This window comes from Myxine glutinosa, chromosome 9, assembly GCF_964187855.1.
Source record: "Myxine glutinosa chromosome 9, kmMyxGlut1.1, whole genome shotgun sequence".
Classification (NCBI taxonomy): Eukaryota; Metazoa; Chordata; class Myxini; order Myxiniformes; family Myxinidae; genus Myxine; species Myxine glutinosa.
In genome coordinates, this window is record NC_136269.1 from 121,062,795 (window position 1) to 121,085,210 (window position 22,416).

At 43.5% G+C, this 22,416-nt stretch overlaps 1 protein-coding gene across 2 annotated transcripts; it reads right to left on the bottom strand.

Annotated features, from left to right (window-relative positions):
* Nucleotides 1-283: 283 nt before the first annotated feature.
* Nucleotides 284-21,595, bottom strand: IMPA1 (inositol monophosphatase 1). 2 transcript variants are annotated; one of them, XM_068128321.2, is made up of 10 exons: nucleotides 21,413-21,595; nucleotides 20,296-20,404; nucleotides 19,905-20,038; nucleotides 19,583-19,687; nucleotides 15,361-15,406; nucleotides 15,096-15,204; nucleotides 7,344-7,452; nucleotides 2,328-2,479; nucleotides 2,049-2,215; nucleotides 284-477 (listed from the first exon to the last, which is right to left on the bottom strand). In XM_068128321.2, the coding sequence occupies exons 1-9, from the start codon at nucleotides 21,415-21,417 to the stop codon at nucleotides 2,097-2,099; spliced, it is 888 nt and encodes a 295-aa protein (XP_067984422.1). In that variant the 5' UTR covers nucleotides 21,418-21,595; the 3' UTR covers nucleotides 284-477; nucleotides 2,049-2,096. The 2 variants fall into 2 exon arrangements, with proteins under 2 accessions (XP_067984422.1, XP_067984421.1); XM_068128320.2 differs by lacking the exon at nucleotides 21,413-21,595 and adding an exon at nucleotides 20,828-20,845.
* Nucleotides 21,596-22,416: the final 821 nt, after the last annotated feature.

The window sequence follows — 22,416 nt, forward strand, 5'->3', positions numbered from 1 at the left end:
TCATTTGAAGTGAGGAAAAGGATGGAAGGGGAGCATACACCAGAGACAGACCTAACAAGGCACCACCAGCTTTTAGAGGAGGGAGACATGTTTTCTGGCTCTACTGAGAGTGGACACACACACACTTGTTAGGGACTTTTTGGAATGAATTTAGATTGCCTTCGGTCAGATTTACCTTCCAGAAAGAGAAGGCAAGTTGTTTCAGAGCCACTGCCTAATCACAGGATTCAGTGTACCATGGGTGGGAAGAAGTGTAGGATAACTGAAGACAAGATGGGATGAATCAAAATTTGAAAATGTGCTTTATTCTCATAAGCTTGTTACACAAGTATTTAATGTAACGTTATTGCACACAAATGCACTTTTTAAAGGGAATTTCCTTTTTCTTTAAAGTTCTTCTCTTGAAGATCGCTCATTGCTGAGTATGATAGCCTTCCGTGGAATAAAACTCAGAGGTCGATCTGATATTTACGGACTCTAGTGCAGGTAGAACAGTGGGATGAGGAACAGGACCATGATAACAGTTACACTTGTATTTGCAATGACACAGATAAAATGCTTGAAATACAGGTATCCCCCGCTTAATGAAGGAGCTCCGTACGTGGGAGCTCGTTTTCCATTATTTATAATGGGAAACTTACACTTCATTTCCTAACCTTAGTTTTTTGGTCTACTAGCGAAGCCATATGCTTGGAATTAACAATGGTTTGAGATGCCAGTGACATTATCTATATAATAATAGCGTAAGTACTCGACTTTGTTATCCCTTTTACGCCGCACCCAGTGACCCGATGCCCACGGCACTAATGGATTTACGATCTACGAACCGCGCTCTTTGTTTATCACGTACAGCCATACTCGAAAAATCTGAATTAGCCGACGTTGGGGCCCAAAAGCATCCGATTAACTGCCGATACGACGCCATCTTACGACGCCATCGTATTGGCGTCTGCTGGGCGAAGGCGAAGCAAGCCGTCTGCTGATTGGACAGGCGAAGGCGAAAGCAAGCCGTCCACTGAGTGGACAATCCAGAGCATGCATTTGTGCCGGTGTCGGCGATCGTTGTTCATATACGCACTCTTCATTCTCATCTTTCTTCCTAACTCTTACTCGGACAAGCAAATCCCCTATGCCATCCATAATGGTACACTCTATCCATACACCACATCCTCCCTTCCGTGGATGTTCCACGGGTTTCGGCTAGTAATATTATTATTTACCTAATAATAAAGACAGTGACACAATAATAAAGTTAATTCAGTTGTAACACTTAACAAAATAATCTTGAGTCCAAGTTAGTGTTTGAGAAGGTGGCAGTGGAGGTGGAGGAATTGATGGTTATTTTTAATCCTTTCATTCTGAAAATTTGATGAGAGGAAGACACATGATGAATTGCAAAAGATGATGGGAATAGAGCCTGTGATGGATGCTGTGAAGAGAAACATGTTGAGATGGTTTGGTCATGTGTTGAGGAAGGATGAAAGTGACTGGTTGAGAAGAGTGATGGAAATGAATGTAGAAGGAAGTAGAGGACGGGGAAGACCGAGAAAGACTTGGCTGAAGATGGAGGAAGAAGAAATGCGGGCAAGGGGGTTAACAAGGGGAGATGCAGAAAATAGGGCAAAATGGAGAAGATTGTCATGGGGACCGCAAGGCTACAGCCCGCTCTAGCAGGGAAAATGGCCTTAAAATGCCTGTTGTTGTTATATTCTGAAAATTTAATTATTCGCAGCCTTCTGAAAAGTTAAACACCAAAGGTTGAAGGTTAATCGGTGGAAAAACGTACGTATACTTATCACCACACAGGGAAGTGACATTGCCCAATCACCAAACACAGACACCATGACGGCTCCTTCATTGTAGCGAATAAAGACCTTTGTTAAGCAATAAATAGGCCTAAAGGAAACCATTTGTTGTAGTGACCCTTCATTAAGCAGAGAATACCTGTACTAGGTCACAGTTGAATGCAAGAAAAATTTAGCAAACCCTGTAGAACGCGTTAGGTAACAGCACAAAAATACCCGTAAAGGTATCAGAATATGGTTTACAATTAATGTAGAGCTGGCCATCATCTCAGTCCATGGCAATGCTCAGATCTAAGTCTGCATCCCATCGCGGCCTACGGCAACCTCCTTAAGCGTATCTGCAATGCTAGTTGCAATGGCAGGACAGTTGGCTGCGATAATCTTCTGTGACATCAGGTCAAAAGGGCCACCTGCCAGACAGTCAATACATAAGAAGGGGTGGGAAGAGACAACGGAATGTACAAAAGAGAAAATAAGATGAAGAGGGCCACTATAACGAGCCTCAATGAGATAGGGACTTACCTGTTGTATCTACAATGACCCCACCAGCCTCCTCGACAAGCAGGACACCGGCAGCCATGTCCCAGCAGTGGATTCCAAACTCAAAATAGGCCTCAGCCTCCCCAGCCGCCACGGAGCAGAGGTTCAATGCAGCGGAGCCAAGTTGGCGAATACTAAGACATATACGAGTATCAAGACCGCTGGCATGCATATAACCGTACACTGAATGATGCAACTTGTAGGGCATCATCCTTCAATCCACAGATGTTTAACACCACTGGTAGAAATCACCATACATGCTCCAAGCAAGATCATCAGCAACACAATGTGGCAAGTTCCTTCACAGGCAATGACCCTTCACTGACATTCAAAACATAGAGTTACAATATTTGGACAAGCTTTGGAACTTTACAATATCTCAGTCTGTAGCAGAGTGAGCTGATGCCACCCAGTCCATTAGCAGAGTCAGAGTTGAGGGTTGACAGAAACTTTTCACCTTCATCAAAAGCGTGTTCTGAACAAGAATGACCGCACTGTGGTCACAACCTACGACAAAATCCGGTAACGAGCCGATTGGGAAGCGCACATTTAAAGCACTCTTAAAAGATGAACAACGTGATTGGGAAACACACATTTCATTCGCCGTTAAAAAAATTAACTCGACACCTCTCACCCATGACAGCCTCTGCCACGGTCATATCAGATCGAGCTGATTCGTCACACGGTCACAGATTGTTTAACCCCAATATGGGGCCTTTCAAAATTTACATAACGTTATTTTTTAGGGAGCTGCATACGATGCGTGCTGGCAGGCTTGATTAAACCTTAAATATATATTTTTTTTAATTCAAAAGATTTTTCGAGGTCTATCATTATGAATAACACTCGACCCAAACAAAGCCAAATCTGACACAACAAACTCGGGCAGTGTATAATCAGCAGAGGCCTACAGGCCTGATATCTTAGGCCCACCTGACAAACCAAGATGGCGGCCATATTATTTTGTCTGTGTGCCATTGTGGGTGGAGTCACGTTTCAATAATCTACCTCCAACAACAACAAAAAAACCCAAGAACAACCATGTGGAACTCTTGTACACCTGCAACATGATCACTTTTTCAAGTGTCTCTGGATTTAAACCTTCAACACTATCATGTGCATGTGACACGTTTCTGTACACTTGTGCCTGTTGCAATTAATATGTGCTCAAAATAAAAAGTAATATCCATTTGGATGGCAGGAACTTTTTATCAAAAGTATTCATCGATTTATGTATCCAGTATATTAAATTTTTCAGAATCATTGGAATCTCCGGTGATGAAGCCGATTGTGAGGGCCTTTCACTCACTCAACGCAGGCAGGTAGGTGGTCTTTCTGTCTTCTAACAACTCCTCTCTGGCCAGCTCCTCCACCTCCATCTGTGCTCTGTCCCCCAAATATTAATGCAGGTCGCACAAGATCTGCCTGCAACAGTCTTCTGTTGCAATTGCCAAAATCAAGACTGCTCACCTTCACTCCTCTTTTCTCCTGCCTCTGGAACAAACTCCCTCACTCTCTTCAATCCCACTCCTCCCTCCAGGTCTTCAAAACAGCTGTTCACCACCATCTCTTATCTTCCCCCATCCAAAACCTTGATCTCTTCTCTACCCCCGTTAATTCACCCCAGACCCATTTTTTTTGAAATACCGATGCTTTCTTTCCTGGAAATCCTAGCAGTGTCCATGTGTTTTATACCTCTCCCCACCCCACCCCCGCCTTCCCATGCCTCCTCCCCCCTAGCCCGCTCCCTCCCACAGATCTCCCGATATCCCTGTTCTCTGCTGTTGTACTTGTGTGCTTCCCTCTCTCCCCATCTTGTCTCCCACTCCCTTTATTGCATGTTTTGTGTGTCCGTTTTTTTTTTTTTGTGATTGATGTTCGCTCTAAGTCTAACACGAGCCTCGATCTTGTATGCAAAACCCAAAAAAAAAAAAAAAAAAGTAGCCGGAAAAACACGACTTGAGAGATTGTTATGGACACAAAATACACCAGATTACCGAGATAGCTGTTTATTGATGAGTAATGATAAGGACGTTCCAAGTAAGACAACAGCAATCTCAGTGATTGTGGTGATATGGTATTAAATATGTAATGATGCCCTTTTTGCTTTTATGTGTTGGTGGAGGGTAGGTGGGGAGGGGGAGGGGGTGGCAGAGACCTGGTGTTCAGATGAAGGGGAGAGCATAGCTGGGACAGAGTTGGGAGGAGGAGGTTGAGCTTTGGAAGGGGGAGCAGTTGAGGACTTTTGGTGGATGTGGGATTTAAAGATTTGGAGTGGGGAGGGGATTGAAGTCTCCAGGTTGGAAAGGGGATGTTAAGGACTGGGTTTTTGGGTTGATGAGGTTTGGGAGAGGGGGGGGGGGGGGTTGGGGGGGAGGAGGGGAGGGGAGGAGTGTGGAGTTGAGGACTTGAAGTCAAATTTAACATTGTGTTCCATGGGTCCCTACAAGTATAGTATATAATAAGCTGATCATTCCTTCTCAAACTCTCTCCTTAATTCCATTTCCTCTGAATGAATGTGATGTGCAATGGAGTGTGTGGTAATACCAGAGGTTGAGGGCTTTATTTAATAGAGTTTGGTTGGAATCTGCTTAATCTGTACAACTCTGTGCTTGGATGCTCATATTTCATAACCATAATTGAGTATGTATTAGATTATCGTGTAAAATGAATTCGATTTTCAGCCTCACTCGTCAGCAAATGGTATATTAATGCAGGCTTTCCACACCATTGATCAGTTGATTAATGTGAAATGTCTGACTAACATGCATTGCTCGCTGTACGTAGATTATGAGAATGTTTCCGATAAAATCAACCAAAATCAACGCGATTTTAAAGATTGTTTTCATCTCGACTCGGCTGTCGCATGCTTAAAATAGGCTCTCAAAATCGAAGGCAAAACGACCATTCAAGCATTACTCATGTGTATAATACTGTGCAGTATGTATGTATGTATATATATATATATGCCTAATGTGGCGATTAAATCTTTCTCGCCAATGGCTTACTCCTTTAGGTCAAAATTGTGTCTGAGCTGGTAGACTGCAGGGTGTTTCAAAAAAAGTGGACTATTTGAACGTTTTATTGTAGAAAAATTACAAAAGGTAACAAGTTCAGTGATACATTGATGGAAAGCATACCCCATGTCATTTTCCAATAACTCCTTATGCTGCTTGTAACTGACATCTTCAATGTGTGCTCCACCTCTGTTGAAACAGGCTTTGAACCTGACTGGAATTCTCCACACGTACAACTCGTCTGCAAGTGGCTGGAGTGGAAGCCCGACTGTAGTCCTCCACCTCCTGCTTCAGGACAGAGGTTTGTTGTTGTAAATGTAACCTTTGGTAGCACCCCAAAAGAAAAAAAATCCAATGGATTCAAATCCGGGCTGTGGAGGTACCCACTCATGTGCTGTGCCCAGGCTGATGACATTATTTCCAAACAGCTGGTGGACCAAGTCGATGGTTTCACCTGCAGTGTGCGGTGGGGCACCGTCATGCATGAATCATGCAAGTCTGAGTTGGTTTGGAGACAGTAGTTGAGCGAGATCAGCGTGGCATCGGAGTAAGACCTCTCGGTACCGCTTGCCATTGACTGTCACCGTCCTACCATTGGCGTCCTCGAAGCAATACTGTCCCAACATATCCCTTCTAACATTAAATTCACAGAAGCAAGTGGACTTGGGGCCCTCGAGAGACATCTCAAGCCCCTCCTCAGGAGGCTCAGCACCCCAGAAGATGTTGTTGTGATTGCTGATAGCCCCATTCAAATGGAAGTGTGCTTCATCACTGAACCACAAGGAGGTGATCCAATTTGGGTACCTTTCCATTCGGTCACTAAACCCATTACACATTGTTACTCATCTAATCATGTCATTCAGAGTTAGTTTGTGCCTCACACATATGATGTTGGGGTAGAGCTTGAGTTCAGAATTGAGAATGCGCCATACATATGAGGCTGAGATCACCAGTTGTCGGGAACGTCCACGGTGGGATTTCTTCGGACTTTCGATGGCAGAATCTCTCAAGATCAATGTTCCCTTGGTCCTTGGTAACACGTGGTGGGTGGCCACTGTTGCCTTTATTTAGATTTTTTACGCTTCCATGTGGTTAGAAGTGCTCCACAAACCGCTGAATGCTCCCATTGAAAGGTCCATTATGGGTGTGAACATTGTAATACTGACTATCGGTGGCGCACTTGCACGTAAGATTTTATATAAAACCACAAAGTCACAATTTTCACTTTTTGTTCCTCTGTGAATATCATAATTGACGTAGGGTCCTCCTGACTACTTGTTAGAAATGTCATACCACCACCATAACCTGCAAGAGAGAAGGGTATAGCATTAGAAACGCCAGAATATCAAGCTGCTCAAATCGTCCACTTTTTTGAAACACCCTGTATGTCGTGTTTGTGCTGCATTTGAGATCGAGCGAGGTTCACATCACCATTCCATCCATGCTCGAGCTTTTCCAGAGTGTCAGCACTGCCAAAGTAAGCACTAGGCATAGAACACTCTTCCCAAATCAAATCCATTGCTCTCCTCAACTGTATGGTGAGGGTTACTCAAGCGATCCTTAATCTGGCTTAATGTTCCTTCACCTGGCTTAATGTCCCTTCACCTGGCTTAATGTCCCTTCACCTGGCTTGATATCCATTCAAAGGAAATGCATGCAGTCGATGCAATGCCCAGCCTGTGAAGCATCAGGCTGACAGTTTGTAGTTGGGCTGGGAATTGAACCCAAACAATACAGTCACAAAGGCAAGTGTGCACCTCTTGGATTCTACGGTATCCTGTCAGTCCCATGTGCCCATGCTGCCATAAAGGATAGATTCGTGGTTGTGATAAATAACCTATTCGAAAGTTGAAGTATCACACTGGGTTAACATAAAACTAAATATATTATTGCACACAATTTACCAGGCAGAGAAATGTAAAAGTGGCAAAAGCAAGAAGCCATTTATGTGTAAAGGAATGGGAGAATTGCAGAAGCTTACCCATGGCAGGGAATGCAGACTAAGTTGTGGATGTTCTCCATCCGTATGGCCATCGATTCAGGTTCCCGGGATGACCCCATCTCGGTGATCAGCAAAGAGCGGGACAGCTCTGAGGATAGGAGGACAAATAGGAGGACGACATTCATGTCCTGATTGATGGGCATTACCCAGGTTCTGTATGACCAGTTGGTGTATGCTTTATCGTTGCCAGAGTTGTGTATTTTACCCAATACAGGACTTTCAAAATGATGTATGAATGCCAATGAGGCCTTTTGTGCATGCTCTTTGTGTGTGTTTTCAGTGACCAGTATCTTCTTGTTCGGGCACTTTGAACCTGCCGTTGATAGCACAAAATGTGGAAGTGAAATCACTTTTTAACACAATTTTCAGCATTCAAAGGAAAGACTGGCAATTTCAAAATGGTTAACCAAAATTGTTGTGTTCCGAAATGCAAATCACTCACGCATATATAGGAAACACACACACACACACACACACACACACACACACACACACACACACACACATACACACACACTTCCCCTTTTAGCAATAGTTGTAAAAATCTAGTATAATTTCTCTTTTGGCCTGGAAACCAAACAAAAAAATATATTTATAACAGCCCTCTCACCTCCCCTCACTCCCTCCCAACATGATTAACAGTTATAATTTTAAACTTACCCTGTACATTCATAAGTCCCATATATATTGTTGCGGATATGGGATTTGGCCTCCATCCATATCCGCTTGTAAATATTCCCCTATTTCCCCAATACTCCCCAACTATCCCCAATCCCCCATTCCCTAGTCCCATTGTCTGTAAACAACACTCTGTAGCCCCGACCTTCCCCTTTTTCCCCCATTAAATGTCGTGCCCAGGTTCACCGCATCTCACGTAGACAACTATAGGACATCTTGCTAGTTATTCTTAGTCTATGTCAGTTAAGGACTCGTTTCCATTAATTCTGACTCTTCGTTGCACCAGAATGTGATTGTATGGCACCATTAGTAAGTTTAGGACCTCCCAATACCTCCCCGCATCTCTTCCCCATGAAACAACAACACCAACAACAACAACAGCGGCGCGGGGAGTGCGCGTCCTCACTCCGGCTTGGTTAGCCGCCATTGACCATGTGCTCCGACGGGGTTACCACACAGGGGCTGACTGTCAGCTCCTCGTCAAGGGCGGAGCCCGGTAACCCCCCCGCACCCAATAAGAAGCGGCGGACCGATTCCATCTGGGGCGGAGCTAACGAGCCGAGGGCGTGTCACTCCCCGCTGGATATACGCAGCCACTTACCGGAGGTGACGTCAGATGCGCCTCAGCTACGAAGGAGAACGGACGCCACCTCTAGCGCGACGATACCTACCCGCATCTTTGGACCGGACCGGGTCGATTCTGCCCCTGAGCCAAGGTGCACCTTGAGCCATCGACTGCCTGCCCTCCCCTGCCATCAATCCCTGTGTGAGTCAGTCTTGTTCCGTTTGTCTGTGGTCTGTCGGGTATAAGATAAGACCGTGTATAAGTGCCCACCTTTCTGTGCTGTACCTCTTGTGCCGTGTAATCTAAAACGTTCTGCATATCCCATATTATATCCTCCTCCGGAGGTCTTGAGAACTGTACCCCTGGTGTCGTGTCATTTAACCTAGCCGTTGTGTCCTTTCCTTCATTGATCTAGCGTAGCGCGATTCGGCCAACGTTCGAGTATAATCGGGTAACTTGTGCGAACACGGCGGCCATTCCGCTCGGCCCAGCATAACATCTTAATAAGTCGTGTCCGTAACAATATCTTTCCAATCTGTGTTCAGAAGAACCTTATCCAGATACACAAGCTTTGTGTATTTTCACATCAGGAAGGTGTATTTTCACATCGCGAAAAATGTCCTTTGTTGAAGGGTTGCTTACTGGTACTTGGTAATAACACACAGCATCATCTTTCCAATTACTGACATCCCTTAAATAAATCACCAAGCCTGCCATGTACACAGGAGGCATTCCAACAAGGTTCAAAGTAATTCACTGGTAACGATCCGTCGGGCGTTTGTGCAGTACACTCTCGTCCACCGGCCCACATGGTCGGGAGTTTGCAGTACGAGCAGCTGCCCGTTCGGTGAGCTGAGAAAATTCTCCAAGTCCTTCGTTCTGCAGAGGCTCAACCCCTGCTCTCACGTACTTTTCCAAGTATTTCCGGCTTATTTCAGAAGCTTTGTGAGCAATTTTAAGGAACAATCCTTATGTCGCACACACAATATACTAAATGTTGCCCTGAATACCGCCACTCCCTGAGGTTTTGGTGCATGCGCACCGAGCATACGAGGGAGATTTACGTCATTTTAAAAGTAGCGTATTGCCATTACATTTACTTTCTGCTTTTGTTTAGGAAATGCACAGAACATTCCAGTTTCAGCTACAGTCGTGGCCAAAAATATTGGCACCATTGCACTTTTTTCAAATAACTCACAATTTTTCTCTAAAAAATAAGTTGAAATTGACAAAAGTATTTGTCTCCACAATTCTTTATTTCACTGTTAATATTACAGAACCTTTGTTTTTGATTCAGAACTTAATATATCCTTTTAAATCAAAAAATAAAAAGAAATGGCATTGCCAAAATTATTTTATTTGGTAGCAATAAAATTGCTTAATATTTGGTAGCACAGACTTTGGACAAAATAACTGCAGTCAAGCACTTCCTATAGCCATGAATGAGCTTCCTACACCTCTCTACTGGCAGCTTCGCCCAATCTTCTTGTGCAAACTGCTCCAGTTCTCCAAGATTTGAGGTGCTTTCTCCTAACTGCTGTTTTCAGATCTCACCACAGGTGTTCAAAGGGATTTAGATCTGGACTCATTGCTGGCCACTTCAGAACAGTCCAACGTTTTGTATGGAACCATTCCTGGGTGCTTTTTGACGTGTTTGGGGTCATTGTCCTGCTGCAAGACCCATGACCTTCGACGGAGACCCAGCTTTCTGACACTGGGTTCAATATTGTGCTCCAAAATGCCTTGGTAATCTCCTGATTTCAAGATGCCATGCACACATTCAAGGCACCCAGTGCCAGAGGCAGCACAGCAACCGGAAAACATCACTGAACCTCCTCCATGTTTGACTGTAGGGAAGGTGTTCTTTTCTTTGAAGGCTTCATTTTGTTTTCTCTAAACATAGAGATGATGTGCTTTACCAAAAAGCTGTAATTTGGTCTCATTTGTCCACAGGACATTGTCCCAGAAGGATTTTGGCTTGTTCAGGTGCGTTTTGGCAAACTCCAGTCGGGCTTTCTTATGTCTGTCTCTCAGCAGTGGGGTCCTCCTGGGTCTCCTACCATATAACCCCCTTTCATTGAGTTGGCGATGGATGGTGAGGGTTGAAACTGCTGTAACTTGTGTCTGAAGGTCAGCGTGAATCTGTTTGGCAGTTGATCGAGGTGCTTTCTCCACCATTCGAACATTCCTTCGCTATAATCTTTGATCACGTTTTCTCTTGTGGCCACGTCCAGCGAGGTTGGCTACAGTGCCATGGGCCTTAAACTTCCTGATAACATTGCTTACAGTGGACACAGGAACATCAAGGTCTCTGGAGCTGGACTTGTAGCCTTGAGATGGTCCATGCTTGGCTACAATCTTGTGTCTGACCTCCTCAGACAATTCTCTGGTTTTCTTTCTTTTCTCCATGCTCATTGCGGAACACACAGTGACACAAAACAGCAGAATGACTCCGTTTCTCCATCCAAACTTGTTGAATGAGTGATCACCCCTCAGCCAAAATTGGGCTAAGGGGTATTGTCGTCACGGGCGTCGTCAACTTTTGGTTTCCGTCAATTTCAAGGACGGCTTGTCCGATTAAATCCATTTTTGCAGTGTGTATTGGGGTTGAGTAGAGGAAGGTTCCTTTCGAAAATGGGCACGCCGCGATTTTCAATATGGCCGCCACGGCAGCCATCTTGAAATTGGTTTCCGTCAATTTCGAGCAGAATGGCTTGTCCAATTAAATTCTTTTTCACAGTGTGTGTTGGGGTTGAGTAGAGGAAGGTTCCTTTCGAAAATGGGGGCGCTGGTATTTTCAATATGGCCGCCACGGCAGCCATCTTGAAATTGGTTTCCGTCAATTTCAATCAGAATGGCTTGCCCAATTAAATTCATTTTCGCAGTGTGTGTTGGGGTTGAGTAGAGGAAGGTTCCTTTCGAAAATGGGCACGCTGCGATTTTCAATATGGCCGCCACGGTAGCCATCTGGAAATTGGTTTCCGTCAATTTCGAGCAGAACGGCTTGTCCGATTAAATCCATTTTTGCATAAAAACTGTCCACATGTCTCAAGGAGACACACTTGACCAACTCTACATAGATTTCAAGGGTAGAGCTCAACCTCATCTTTCCTATGTTGCACTGAGCAGAGTGACAACACCTACAGGACTTCATCTACGCAACTTTGTGCCAGACAAGATAACTGTTAGTCAACCAGTTGTACATGGGATGAACCGCCTCAGATCATCTTCCTCCAAAGATGCACCATTTGCCAAGTGTCCTGATTCACATATCTCTATCATATATGTCAACGCACAATCGCTACATAAACACCTGCCTGATGTTGCTACTGACTATAGACTATCCACTGCTGATATACTCATTTGTTGCGAAACATGGTTTTCAGTGAACGATTCTACACAAGACATTGCCCTCCCTAGTTTGCAGCTACCATTCAGAAATGATGAAAGCTGTTCTATGCACCAAAGACCTGCACACGGCATGGCAGTATATATATATATATATATATATGACACCAAACAAGAACTTTACCACATCATCAACTCGGCATAATTACAAAAGTGTGGAAGTGACATTGACTACGATTTCTCATGCTTCAGAACAGAAAGTTTCCAATTTGAATGTTATAAGAATTTATAGTGCACCACGGACACAACTTAATGACCTGAAACGAGCAATTCAAGGACTCATTGAAAAAGAAAATCTACAAAACACACCAACAGTTCTACTTGGAGACTTCAACATCGACATATCACATCAATCACCACAAAGTCGCCAGCTCCTCACATTTCTCAAACAGTATAACTTCAACCAACTCATCACAAGTTATACAAGACTACCAGACTACTATTGACCACATTTATTCAAATATTCCGGCTCCCAAAATACACACAGATGTTCATGAAACATATTATTCCGATCACAAAGCAATTTCTTGTTGTCTACACGATTGAATGAAATAAAAATGAATGATCGTTTTAAGGCCATTTTCCCCGCAAGAGCGGGGGTTAGCCTTGCGGGACCCATGACAATCATGGTTCCCTGTTTGAGGCAATGTTTTTATGGCCGGATGCCCTTCCTGACGCCAACCCTTGGTCACGCTCTTACGTTGTCTACACGATTAAACAAACTTATTGCCATGATACCTGTAAGTTTCTCTCATCCAGACACTATAGACGCAGACTATACAGAGAAGAATCAGTTGCATGAATTCAGTGTGGAGTTGGAGATGAAATTACAACTCCAGGGAGTTATACGATGTAGCCAAGACGTTAGTGAAGAGACAAACGTTATAAACCCCAGGAGTCTGGTCAAGGAGTTATACGATGTAGCCAAGACGTTACTAAAGAGACAAAAGTTGTGAACCCCAGGAGTCTGGCATGTCTCGTCAGGGAGTCATACGATGTACCCAAGACGTTAGTGAAGAGACAAATGTTCTGAACCCCAGGAGTCTGGTCAGAGACTTATACAATGTAGCCAAGACGTTAGTGAACAGACAAACATTTGGCCACGATGCTGCAATAGAAATATTCAATGGTTCATTGACATTAATTAAAAGTTAAAGGTATCCTTTTCTATGGTCTTCTTTGGCCGCTCCCTATAAATTTATAACCCACTCCTATATTCAATCATGCTGTTATATGCTCCCACATGCAGCTGCTATATTTTTTTGAATCGTTCTGTTCAATAATTACATCCACACATCGCCACTATCATGAAATTTCTTTACTGCAAAATCCTACTCGGTATACAACTTCGCTTCAAATAACAAATTATCATCAATGCTTCCTTTCACCATGCATGGGCTGAGGGGTTACGCCCGCTTTGCGGTGCTATTTTTTAAATATTGCAGGCACCTGCGACTCAGCACAGGTGAGTTCAATTCCAAAGTAAAGGAGAATCACCTGCTTGAAATCTAATTATTTCTAACAATTTCTAAAAGGTGCCAATAATATTGTCCGGTCCTTTTTAGGATTTCTGTGTGGAATAAGCTAAGATTTAGTAGTTTTTTTTAAAGCTTTTTTTGTTCTGTTCCACTGCAAACCAAAGAAATACATATGTGGATACCAAAATATTTTTTACTTTCAATAATATTCTGGAAGAAATGGTGCATTATTTGAAAAAGGTGCAAGGGTGCCAATATTTTTGGCCATGACTGTACAATCAAATATTACCTGTCTGCTTTGTCATTTTAATAATGAACTAACTAATGATCTGCATTTATTTATTTTACTAAAACTACTTTAAAAGTTTTATTTGTCTCGCCTGTTCCAAAAGGGATGAGAGAGGCTGTTGTAATGTGTATGTGTGTCCATCCCTGCACATAGATCTACTGTAATCTATACACCAAGTCCTCGCTTAACATTGTAGTTATGTTCTTGAAAAGTGCGGCTTTAACTGAAACGACTTTATGCGAATCAAATGTCCCCATAATAATGAATGTAAATAGGAGGGGTTAGGTTCCACAGGAAAAAGTATCACGAGACAAAAGACTTGTGTACATGTGCAGTATAACCTTTAAATCATTTTAATCTAACAATTTAATACTGTACTCACCAATGATGAATATGAAGGGGGTGAGTGGTGGAGGCAGTGTTAGACACTTACATCCTGAGTACTATCCCTGATGTTATTGGCATTACTCCAAATTGTTCTCACAGTGGTCAGAGTAAGACCGAGAGCGACGCCAATATCTACCGCATGCTCGCCTGCATCAAAACGCCTAAAAACCTGTAATTTTGTTGCCAAACTAATGGTTTTCCTGGTGTTAATAAAGCTCAGCACTCCACTCTCACTTGCCGGGTGTTTCTGACTCATGATGCCGGGGGATACAATCATGACGAGTTTAAAAAAATACTTTTTAAAATAAAATGAAAACAACATAAGGGAATGGTGCACGACTTTAAACGAATACGTTCTCTCATAGATCAGTGGCGTTATAACGAAACAACATGAATTGGGACGATGTTAAGCGAGGACTTACTGTATATACCCTGGAGTGTGTAAGGCTCAGCACTGTTAAATGCTCAGTCTTGGTTATACTTCATGTTACTATGCTTGAAGGTACATGACTAAAACAGTTGTACATTACTTTGCCAAGGTATTCACAAACGTAGGACACACAATTATCCCATTGGAGTGGAAGCTTTTGTATGCCTTGAGTGTATAATTATTGAGGAGCAAGTGGCTGATACAGGATATCATTCTTATATCCTCATTAGAAACTTAAAAACAATCAAAATGTAATCCAAACGATGAACCTATTACCACCAAGGTGCTCTATGGTACAAATGTCCTTAGCAGGTGATCGTCACTGTACTATGCAGAAAACTGTATTTATATCTCGACTGGCGTCATGCTTGTATTAATCAAAATTCGATACCTGTTTTTAAAAAGTATACCTTTTCTCAAAACAGATGACGAGTGATACTGAATGGGTTAATAAACTGTTAGATCAGACACACATGAAAATGACCATAAACTCAACCTGTGACTTTGGAAACCTTGAGCGGACGACCATTGCAGAATGCTCCGTGGCCTTTCCGCGCTGTGTACATCTTGTCCGCCACACAGCTGTACACTACTCCGACTTCAACCTGCAACATTCACAGCATCAGTGTTCCATCGTGTACTATAGGATTACTTTTTCCCAATTAAGAATTCTAACCTCCCAAATATCAGAACAAAGACCAACACCAGTCCTACTTTCAACCTCAAACCTGCAGCAGTGCACCTTTCTATAACCATCTCACCTTCTTGTTTACTGCCAACCCTATGGAAACAGCAACAAATGGAAACCTGTGGAAGAGGGAGAAAAAGAAGGAAAAAAATCGTGTTCATTGTGAGGCACTCATCCTGTCACTAACGAGTGAAGAAGTTATTAATCATACTGTATATAATTTGGCGTGTGTGTGTACGTGTGTGCGTGTGTGCATGGGGGGTGGGCTGGGATAGGGAGTACGTGTTTATCTGGAATGCAATCCCAAACCGCTGGAGGGAATGAGTTGAAGTTTTGTGGCTGTACTTGGGGTGTGCCCGGGAAGGTTTATAGCGTTAAAAAACAAACAAAAAAACAGTCGCTTGGACTTGAGGGGCGACGGGGAACGACAACACAAGGTTTCTATGTAAATGTGTATCGTGCAGCACCACCCAGTGGGAAAGTGCATTAAAAGTCCCACCTCAATCTAAAATACAGGTACTGCACTTAAATTCTCTGTAATGTACAATGAAAACTATAGTCATCATAGATGTAGGTGGAATGTATGCGTTAAAATACAGGTGTTTGTTTGTTTGTTTGTAGGACGAAATGCATTGAAACTTGGTGGTTGTACTCATGGTGTACATAGGAACGTTCTGCTAAGCTGGGATGGCCACCCCTACCTTATGTTTTTACTTTTCAGGAAAGTGGGGAATTATCATATGTGTTAATGCACCTCTGCACCGCTGGGCAGAATAACATGAAAACTGAATGTTATTGAAAAATAATAAAACTCCAGGAGGTTGTACAGATCATTCTAAAATGTGCCAATTCTCTGCGCTATAGAATAAAGAAAACTACAGTCACCATAGCAAAGCTCGTGCAACACAAGTTATACGTTGCATGAGGCTCACTCTGCTCTTTCCTGTTTGTTTCACAATCGGTAGTGTTTAATTTGTTTTTGTTGCTTGGATGTACCTTTTCCTATCAAGATGGATAATCCCATCCACATCAACATAATGCCAAGAGTATCCTTCTTCAACAGCTACAATTATTCCACATTCTTCTGTGGTTGGCCGTGGGGAGTTTTTGGCCCAAGTCTTTCACAAACCAGCTGGCTAGGCCTGGCATTCGACTGAGTAGTTAGGGCAGGAATTTGGCATTTGTTCAGGGTACCGGCGATAGCTCGCCTACTCTTTGTGAAGGGCACCATAGGATCTCCAACAACCACCAACTAATGAGGGCAGACGGGACAACATTTTAACGTCCATGTGAGGGACAGCACCAGGGTAACCAGGTCTGAGGAAAAAATATATGGGGCACTCGAGCATGCATCAAGTGGGCTGACGTAGGCCCCATTTCACATTGTCTGGTCAAGTCCCCATTGTGAATGTACATACTATTGTGGGAAATGTACTTTTGTACGTTTTATTTTGTATGTTCATATATTTTAAAATGTAGGATTTTGAATGTATGGTTTTATATCGCCAACATCTGTACAAATAAATATTACAAAACAAAAATTAAATGTATATTGCTAAAGTACAAAATTATTGTTAGTCCAGTTTTGACAACTTTATTCCATCATTGCTTTTTCCGCAGACACTTAATTGCTGTTCTCCTCCTCTTCCCTTTATAAGGGGTACGGTCCAATGGCATCAAGCTCCTGCCATGCCTTGACCACAATACTCCTTCACTACCCTCTGTCCTAAGCCAACTCAACTGACTTGATCTCATTTGCAAATTAAAAACGAGAGCGAAGTCGATGGCGCGCCATCACAAATCCCCACACTTACCACCTGAAGCAAAATTGAGAGATGGAAAATTTTCAGTTTGCAACAGCACCGTCTTTCTCTTATTCCCTAATACACCCCCGCTCCCAAACTCCAGAGAAAATCATGCTATGCTCTCCTCCTCCATCCACCCCAATCACTCTCCTTCTCCTTCTCCTTCTCCCAAATTAATGCCCACTACCCCAACTCTCAATTTCCCAACAAATATCATGTTACCCTCTCCCTGTCGCCCCTCCCACATCCTTATTTTCCACAATATTCCCTCATACCCCCAACTCAAAATTCCCAAAGAATGTCATGCCACCTCTTGTCCCCTCCCCCAAATAGAACCACCTTTGGAGGCCATTTTTCCACGCAGAGCAGGGGTTGGCCTTTTTCGGGCACTGTGATCCCCTTTTTGAAGCAATGTTTTATGGCCGGATGCCCTTCCTGCCGCCAACCCTGTTGGTCGCCTCTTGCGACACACAGGGAATTACCAGTGAGCTGGTGCTCAATTTGCCAACCTCGGAAGGATGACAGGCTGAGTCAACCCCCTTAGCGTTAATTTGGCGATCGGCCAGGATTCGAATCCAGGATCCCAAGCCGGCACCCTATCCGCTAAGCCAACACCAGGCTCTCCCCTCTCCCAAATCCCCAATGTAAACAATGAAAACTTCATCTGCTTTGTGGAATTTAATTTAGTTAATAACCAATATCTTTGCTGCACCCAACCGTATTTTTGCCTTTTGTACTCGAACACAAAAAAGGTGCAAAAACAGATCCTTGCAACTACAGACCAATCAGCCTGCTCCCAATTATGAGCAAAGTCATGGAATCCATCATTGCTTGGGATATCAAATCCTTCCTCTTCTCCAATGGCTTGATCTCTGATCATCAATTTGGATTCAGACCAGGTCACTCTACTCTGGACATGTTGCTTCTGCTGTCTCAACAATGGATGGAGGTCCTCAATGCCAAACAGGAAATCAGAGCCGTCTCCCTTGATATATCACGTGCCTTTGATACGGTCTGGCACCCCGCTCTGCTCACCAAACTTTCCTCCTATGGTATCCATGGAAATCTCCATGCATGGCTTGCGGACTTCCTCTCTGGTTCTAGTCAACGTGTGGCCCTGAATGGATTTCTCTCATCTCCCCTTCCTGTTCTGGCTGGAGATCCCCAAGGTAGTGTTCTGGGCCCTGTGCTATTTCTGGTCTTCATCAATGATCTCTCCGACTCTCTGGAAAATCCTCTCTATCTCTTTGCTGATGACTCCACTCTCTGCCGCTCCATTCCTCATCCCTCAGATCAGCAGTCTGCAGCCTCCTCACTCTCTGCAGACCTGGACAAAATCACAGACTGGTCAAACAAGTGGAACATGTCTTTCAATCCTGACAAATCTCACACTCTTACTATGTCTCTCCAAAAAGACCGACTGGAAAACTCTCCCATCTACTTTCTCAACAATCCTCTCCAAGAAGTTCTGTCGCTCAAGCTTTTGGGTCTCACTATCTGCCATGATCTTTCTTGGGAAAACCACATTTCCAAGCTAGCCTCCAAAGCCAGTCGCCGACTGGGCATCCTCCGTCGTGCAAAGTCCTCCCTTGGCACACCTGAGCTCCTCACCACATACAAGGCTTTCATCCGCAGCTCAATGGAATACTGTTCCCCCCTCTGGGCCGGTGCTCCTGCCTCACACCTAGCTCGTCTTCACGCTGTTGAAACCAAAGCTTTCAGAATCATTGGAATCTCCTGCGATGAAGTTAACTCCGAGGGCCTTTCACTTACTCACCGCAGGCAGGTTGGTGGTCTTTGTCTTCTACCGACTCCTCTCCGGCCTTGCTCCCCCAGCTCTCTCTGTGCTCTGTCCCCCTAATATTCCTACAGGTTGCACAAGATCTGCCAGCAACCCTGTTATGGTTAAACTGCCAAAATCAAGACTCTCTGCTCACCTTCACTCTTTCATTCCCCTTTTCTCCCGCCTCTGGAACAAACTCCCCCACTCCCTTCAATCCCACTCATCCCTCCAGGTCTTTAAAACAGCTGTTCACCAACATCTCTTATCTTCTCCCATCCAAAACCTTGATCTTTTCTACCCCCACTAATTCACCCCAGATACACTTTCTTTTGAAATTCCAACTTTTTTCCTGGAAGTCCTTGCAGTGTTCATATGTTTTATACCTCTCCCACCTCCCCCCAAGCCCTCCCCCTCCCACATTTCTCTCGATGTCCCTGCTCTCAAATGTTGTGTTTGTGTCCTTCCCCCTCTCTCCACATCTTGTCTACCGCTCCCCTTATTTTGTGTTTTATGTGTCGGTTTGACTTTTTGTGTGATTGTTAGCTCTTTCACGAGCCTCGATCTTGTATACAAAAAAAAAAAAAAAAAAAAAAAAAAAAAAAACAACCGTGTTCCGCTCTGCTTTTCTCCATTTCTCAACAACGTCCAACTTCTTCAAATCGGAAAATAACACCGATGCACGTTTTAAGTCGAGCAAAATCACGAACCCATGTACAAAGTTTGTGGTGCCGTCCACTGGGTCGATTATCCAAGTTGGGTTATTGGTCAAACTGCAGCCTTGACCATCAGCCACCGACTCCTCACCGATGAAGCTGAGAAAAAGGAGGCAGGAAAATGGACGGTGATTAAACAAACCCACGTTGTACTTCAAGCTTCTTATGAAAGCAATGTCACCAAAATGTGTATACCAGTAGGGAATAACTCCTTTAAATAAATAGAGCTTTATTTATTCATTATTTGAATACAAAACCATAGTGTGGATAAAAGAGATCAAATCAATGTGAACAATTACATTATTTATTTATTCACCTGTGTGTGGGAAACTGCTGTTTGAGATAATTTATAATCAATTTCTCCACCTTCTGGTCGGTTTCAGTGACAAGATCAACCATGGAACTCTTCACCATCACCTGTTTTTCACCTTTAATGGCCTCCCGTATCACCTGCGAAGCAGTTGAAGATATTGGAGACAAAGTGACGCTGAAAGGCTATGACATATGATATTGTGAATGGTAAACAAAATAATTGTGTGAAACGTCGTAAAGATGAACACAAGAGGCGTAGAGCTTATTGGGGAGCGAGACGGGTTAATTTAAATCGGTGAATTGAGAACGGTGAAGACCGAGAATAAACGTGGCATGTAACCATAGCAACAAAAGGGATTACTAACAAACGGAACACAAAGATGGTCACTCCTTACCACGCCGGCCTGCCTGGCGACGGTCTCGGCGGCCTCTAGGCACAGGGCCCACGACTCCCCTCCGCGAGGCCTCGCATTGTCCTGTACAGCTGTCGTTTTATCCACAACACTTTAAAACAAAAGAGTAACACGACATCATACAACTTTTACATCATAGAATATTTTATACATTATATTTCATAGAACACAGGAACATGCCTGTTTTGAACTTTTTTTAGTGCTTTGTCATAGCCATTTGGACCAGCAAGACCAGAGACACTGTCACATCAAATTCCAGCGGCTGAATTGGCAAGAAAAGTACAATAGTAACTGTTTAATCATCAGTTGGTACCATTAAGGTTGTAAAGTTGTGCCAAATTGAGTTTCGTGTACAGCACTATAAAGTTTAAGGATGGATGCCCCGCCCGTCACATCGACTTTCGAACTCATGATCAGCCATGATCTTTCTTGGGCAAACCACATTTCAAGGTTTGTTTCCAAAGGCAGTCGTCGACTGGCATCCTACGTCATACAAATTGGCTCCTTGACACACCTGAACTCCTATCCAACTACAAGGCCTTCACCCGCAGCTTTGAGTACTGCTCTCCCCTCTGGGCTGGCTCACGTATTTCACAGCTTCACTGCATTGGAAACCAAGGCCTTCAAATTTATTGGAATCTCCTGCACTGAAGCTGAGTCTATCACTTCGCCATCACAGACAGGTCGGCGGTCTGTCTGTCTGTCTGTCTTATACCTCCTCCTTTCTGTACTTTGTGTCCCTTTCCCTCCCTCCCCCCAGGTTCCTGCAGGGCACACACGGTCCACCCATCAACCCCCTTCCGGTAAAACTACCTAAATCCAGAATCACTGCTCGCCTCAACTCCATTACCTTCCTCGTTACCCCCCCCCAATGGAACCAACTTATTGTATTTTAACAAATTAACCGTAAAATTGACGCAACTACAGTACAAGCAGCAAACATACCACACAATAGGGGTATAAAAGGAACAATATATAATAATACGAACAAAAAAAACGATATTTGACTATTTTCGATTACCACAGCTTATTATTTTACACTGTATTACATTTTGAGCACGTTCATTATTTATTATAACTGTACTGTACTTTCAATTACCTCATGATGCACGATCTTCGAGAAACAGGAAGAGGACTGAGGGAAAATGAAAATAATGAAGAGGAAGAGGAAGTCGTGATATACAAATTCGTTCGTTATTCATTCTTTAGGGATTTCCTTCAATTTTTTTTTCCCTGAAATCGTCATAACGTTATCGAACACGACAAAGCCCTTTGGTACCGTACACAGAGGGTGTGACTGTGGTTCCATTACCAAGCAGCTTGAAGAGCGCTCGCTAGGCGGCTTAAGCACTTCAGCAAGCACTGCAACGACATGGCGGATAAGGGACGACCGGTTTGGCAAGCTGATTGGTAATGGAACGCACAAACACTGTTCATTTGCTTTAAAAACAAGTACAAAAAGTTTTAATTAAAACAAAAGCCGCGTCGATGTTACACAATGCCTAGATGCAGCTGTGCCTATAACGTCGATGTTATAGGCACAGGACATTCCTATTGATTCGATTACTTGATGTTATTTTTGTGCAAAGTGAAAATATATCTCGGCAATTTCCCGTGTGTGGCGACGAATTTTTAAAATATCTCGGCATTTTCCCGTCTGTTATTTCAGGCGGTGTATGACTAACCATGCCGCGATTTAAAAAAAAAATATATATCTCGGCAATTTCCCGTGTGTGGCGACACGTGAACGAAGCTATGCTCCTCTCTCCACATTATTGTGACGACGTATAAATTAAATATTTCATCGTGACGATTGTCATCAAATGGACGAATTTTTAATACTAGGGCATGCCCGTACTATATATATATCTAAAATTATATCCCCCCCTCTATTTACATGAAATGGTTTGGTCCAAAGCGAACGGCTTGCGAGTACGGTGACAATCCCCCCCCTCTATTTACATGAAATGGTTTGGTCCAAAGCGAACGGCTTGCGAGGACGGTGACAATCCCCCCCCTCTATTTACATGAAATGGTTTGGTCCAAAGCGAACAGCTTGCGAGTACGGTGACAATCCCCCCCCCTCTATTTACATGAAATGGT

What these genes read in the sequence shown, in the direction of transcription:
- IMPA1 (XM_068128321.2), bottom strand. An exon ending in TCGCCAGGCAGGCCGGCGTG is followed by an intron (nt 20,039 to 20,295) that starts GTAAGGAGTGAC and finishes ACTGCTTCGCAG; the next exon opens with GTGATACGGGAGGCCATTAA. An exon ending in GGTTGGCAGTAAACAAGAAG is followed by an intron (nt 15,205 to 15,360) that starts GTGAGATGGTTA and finishes TGAATGTTGCAG; the next exon opens with GTTGAAGTCGGAGTAGTGTA.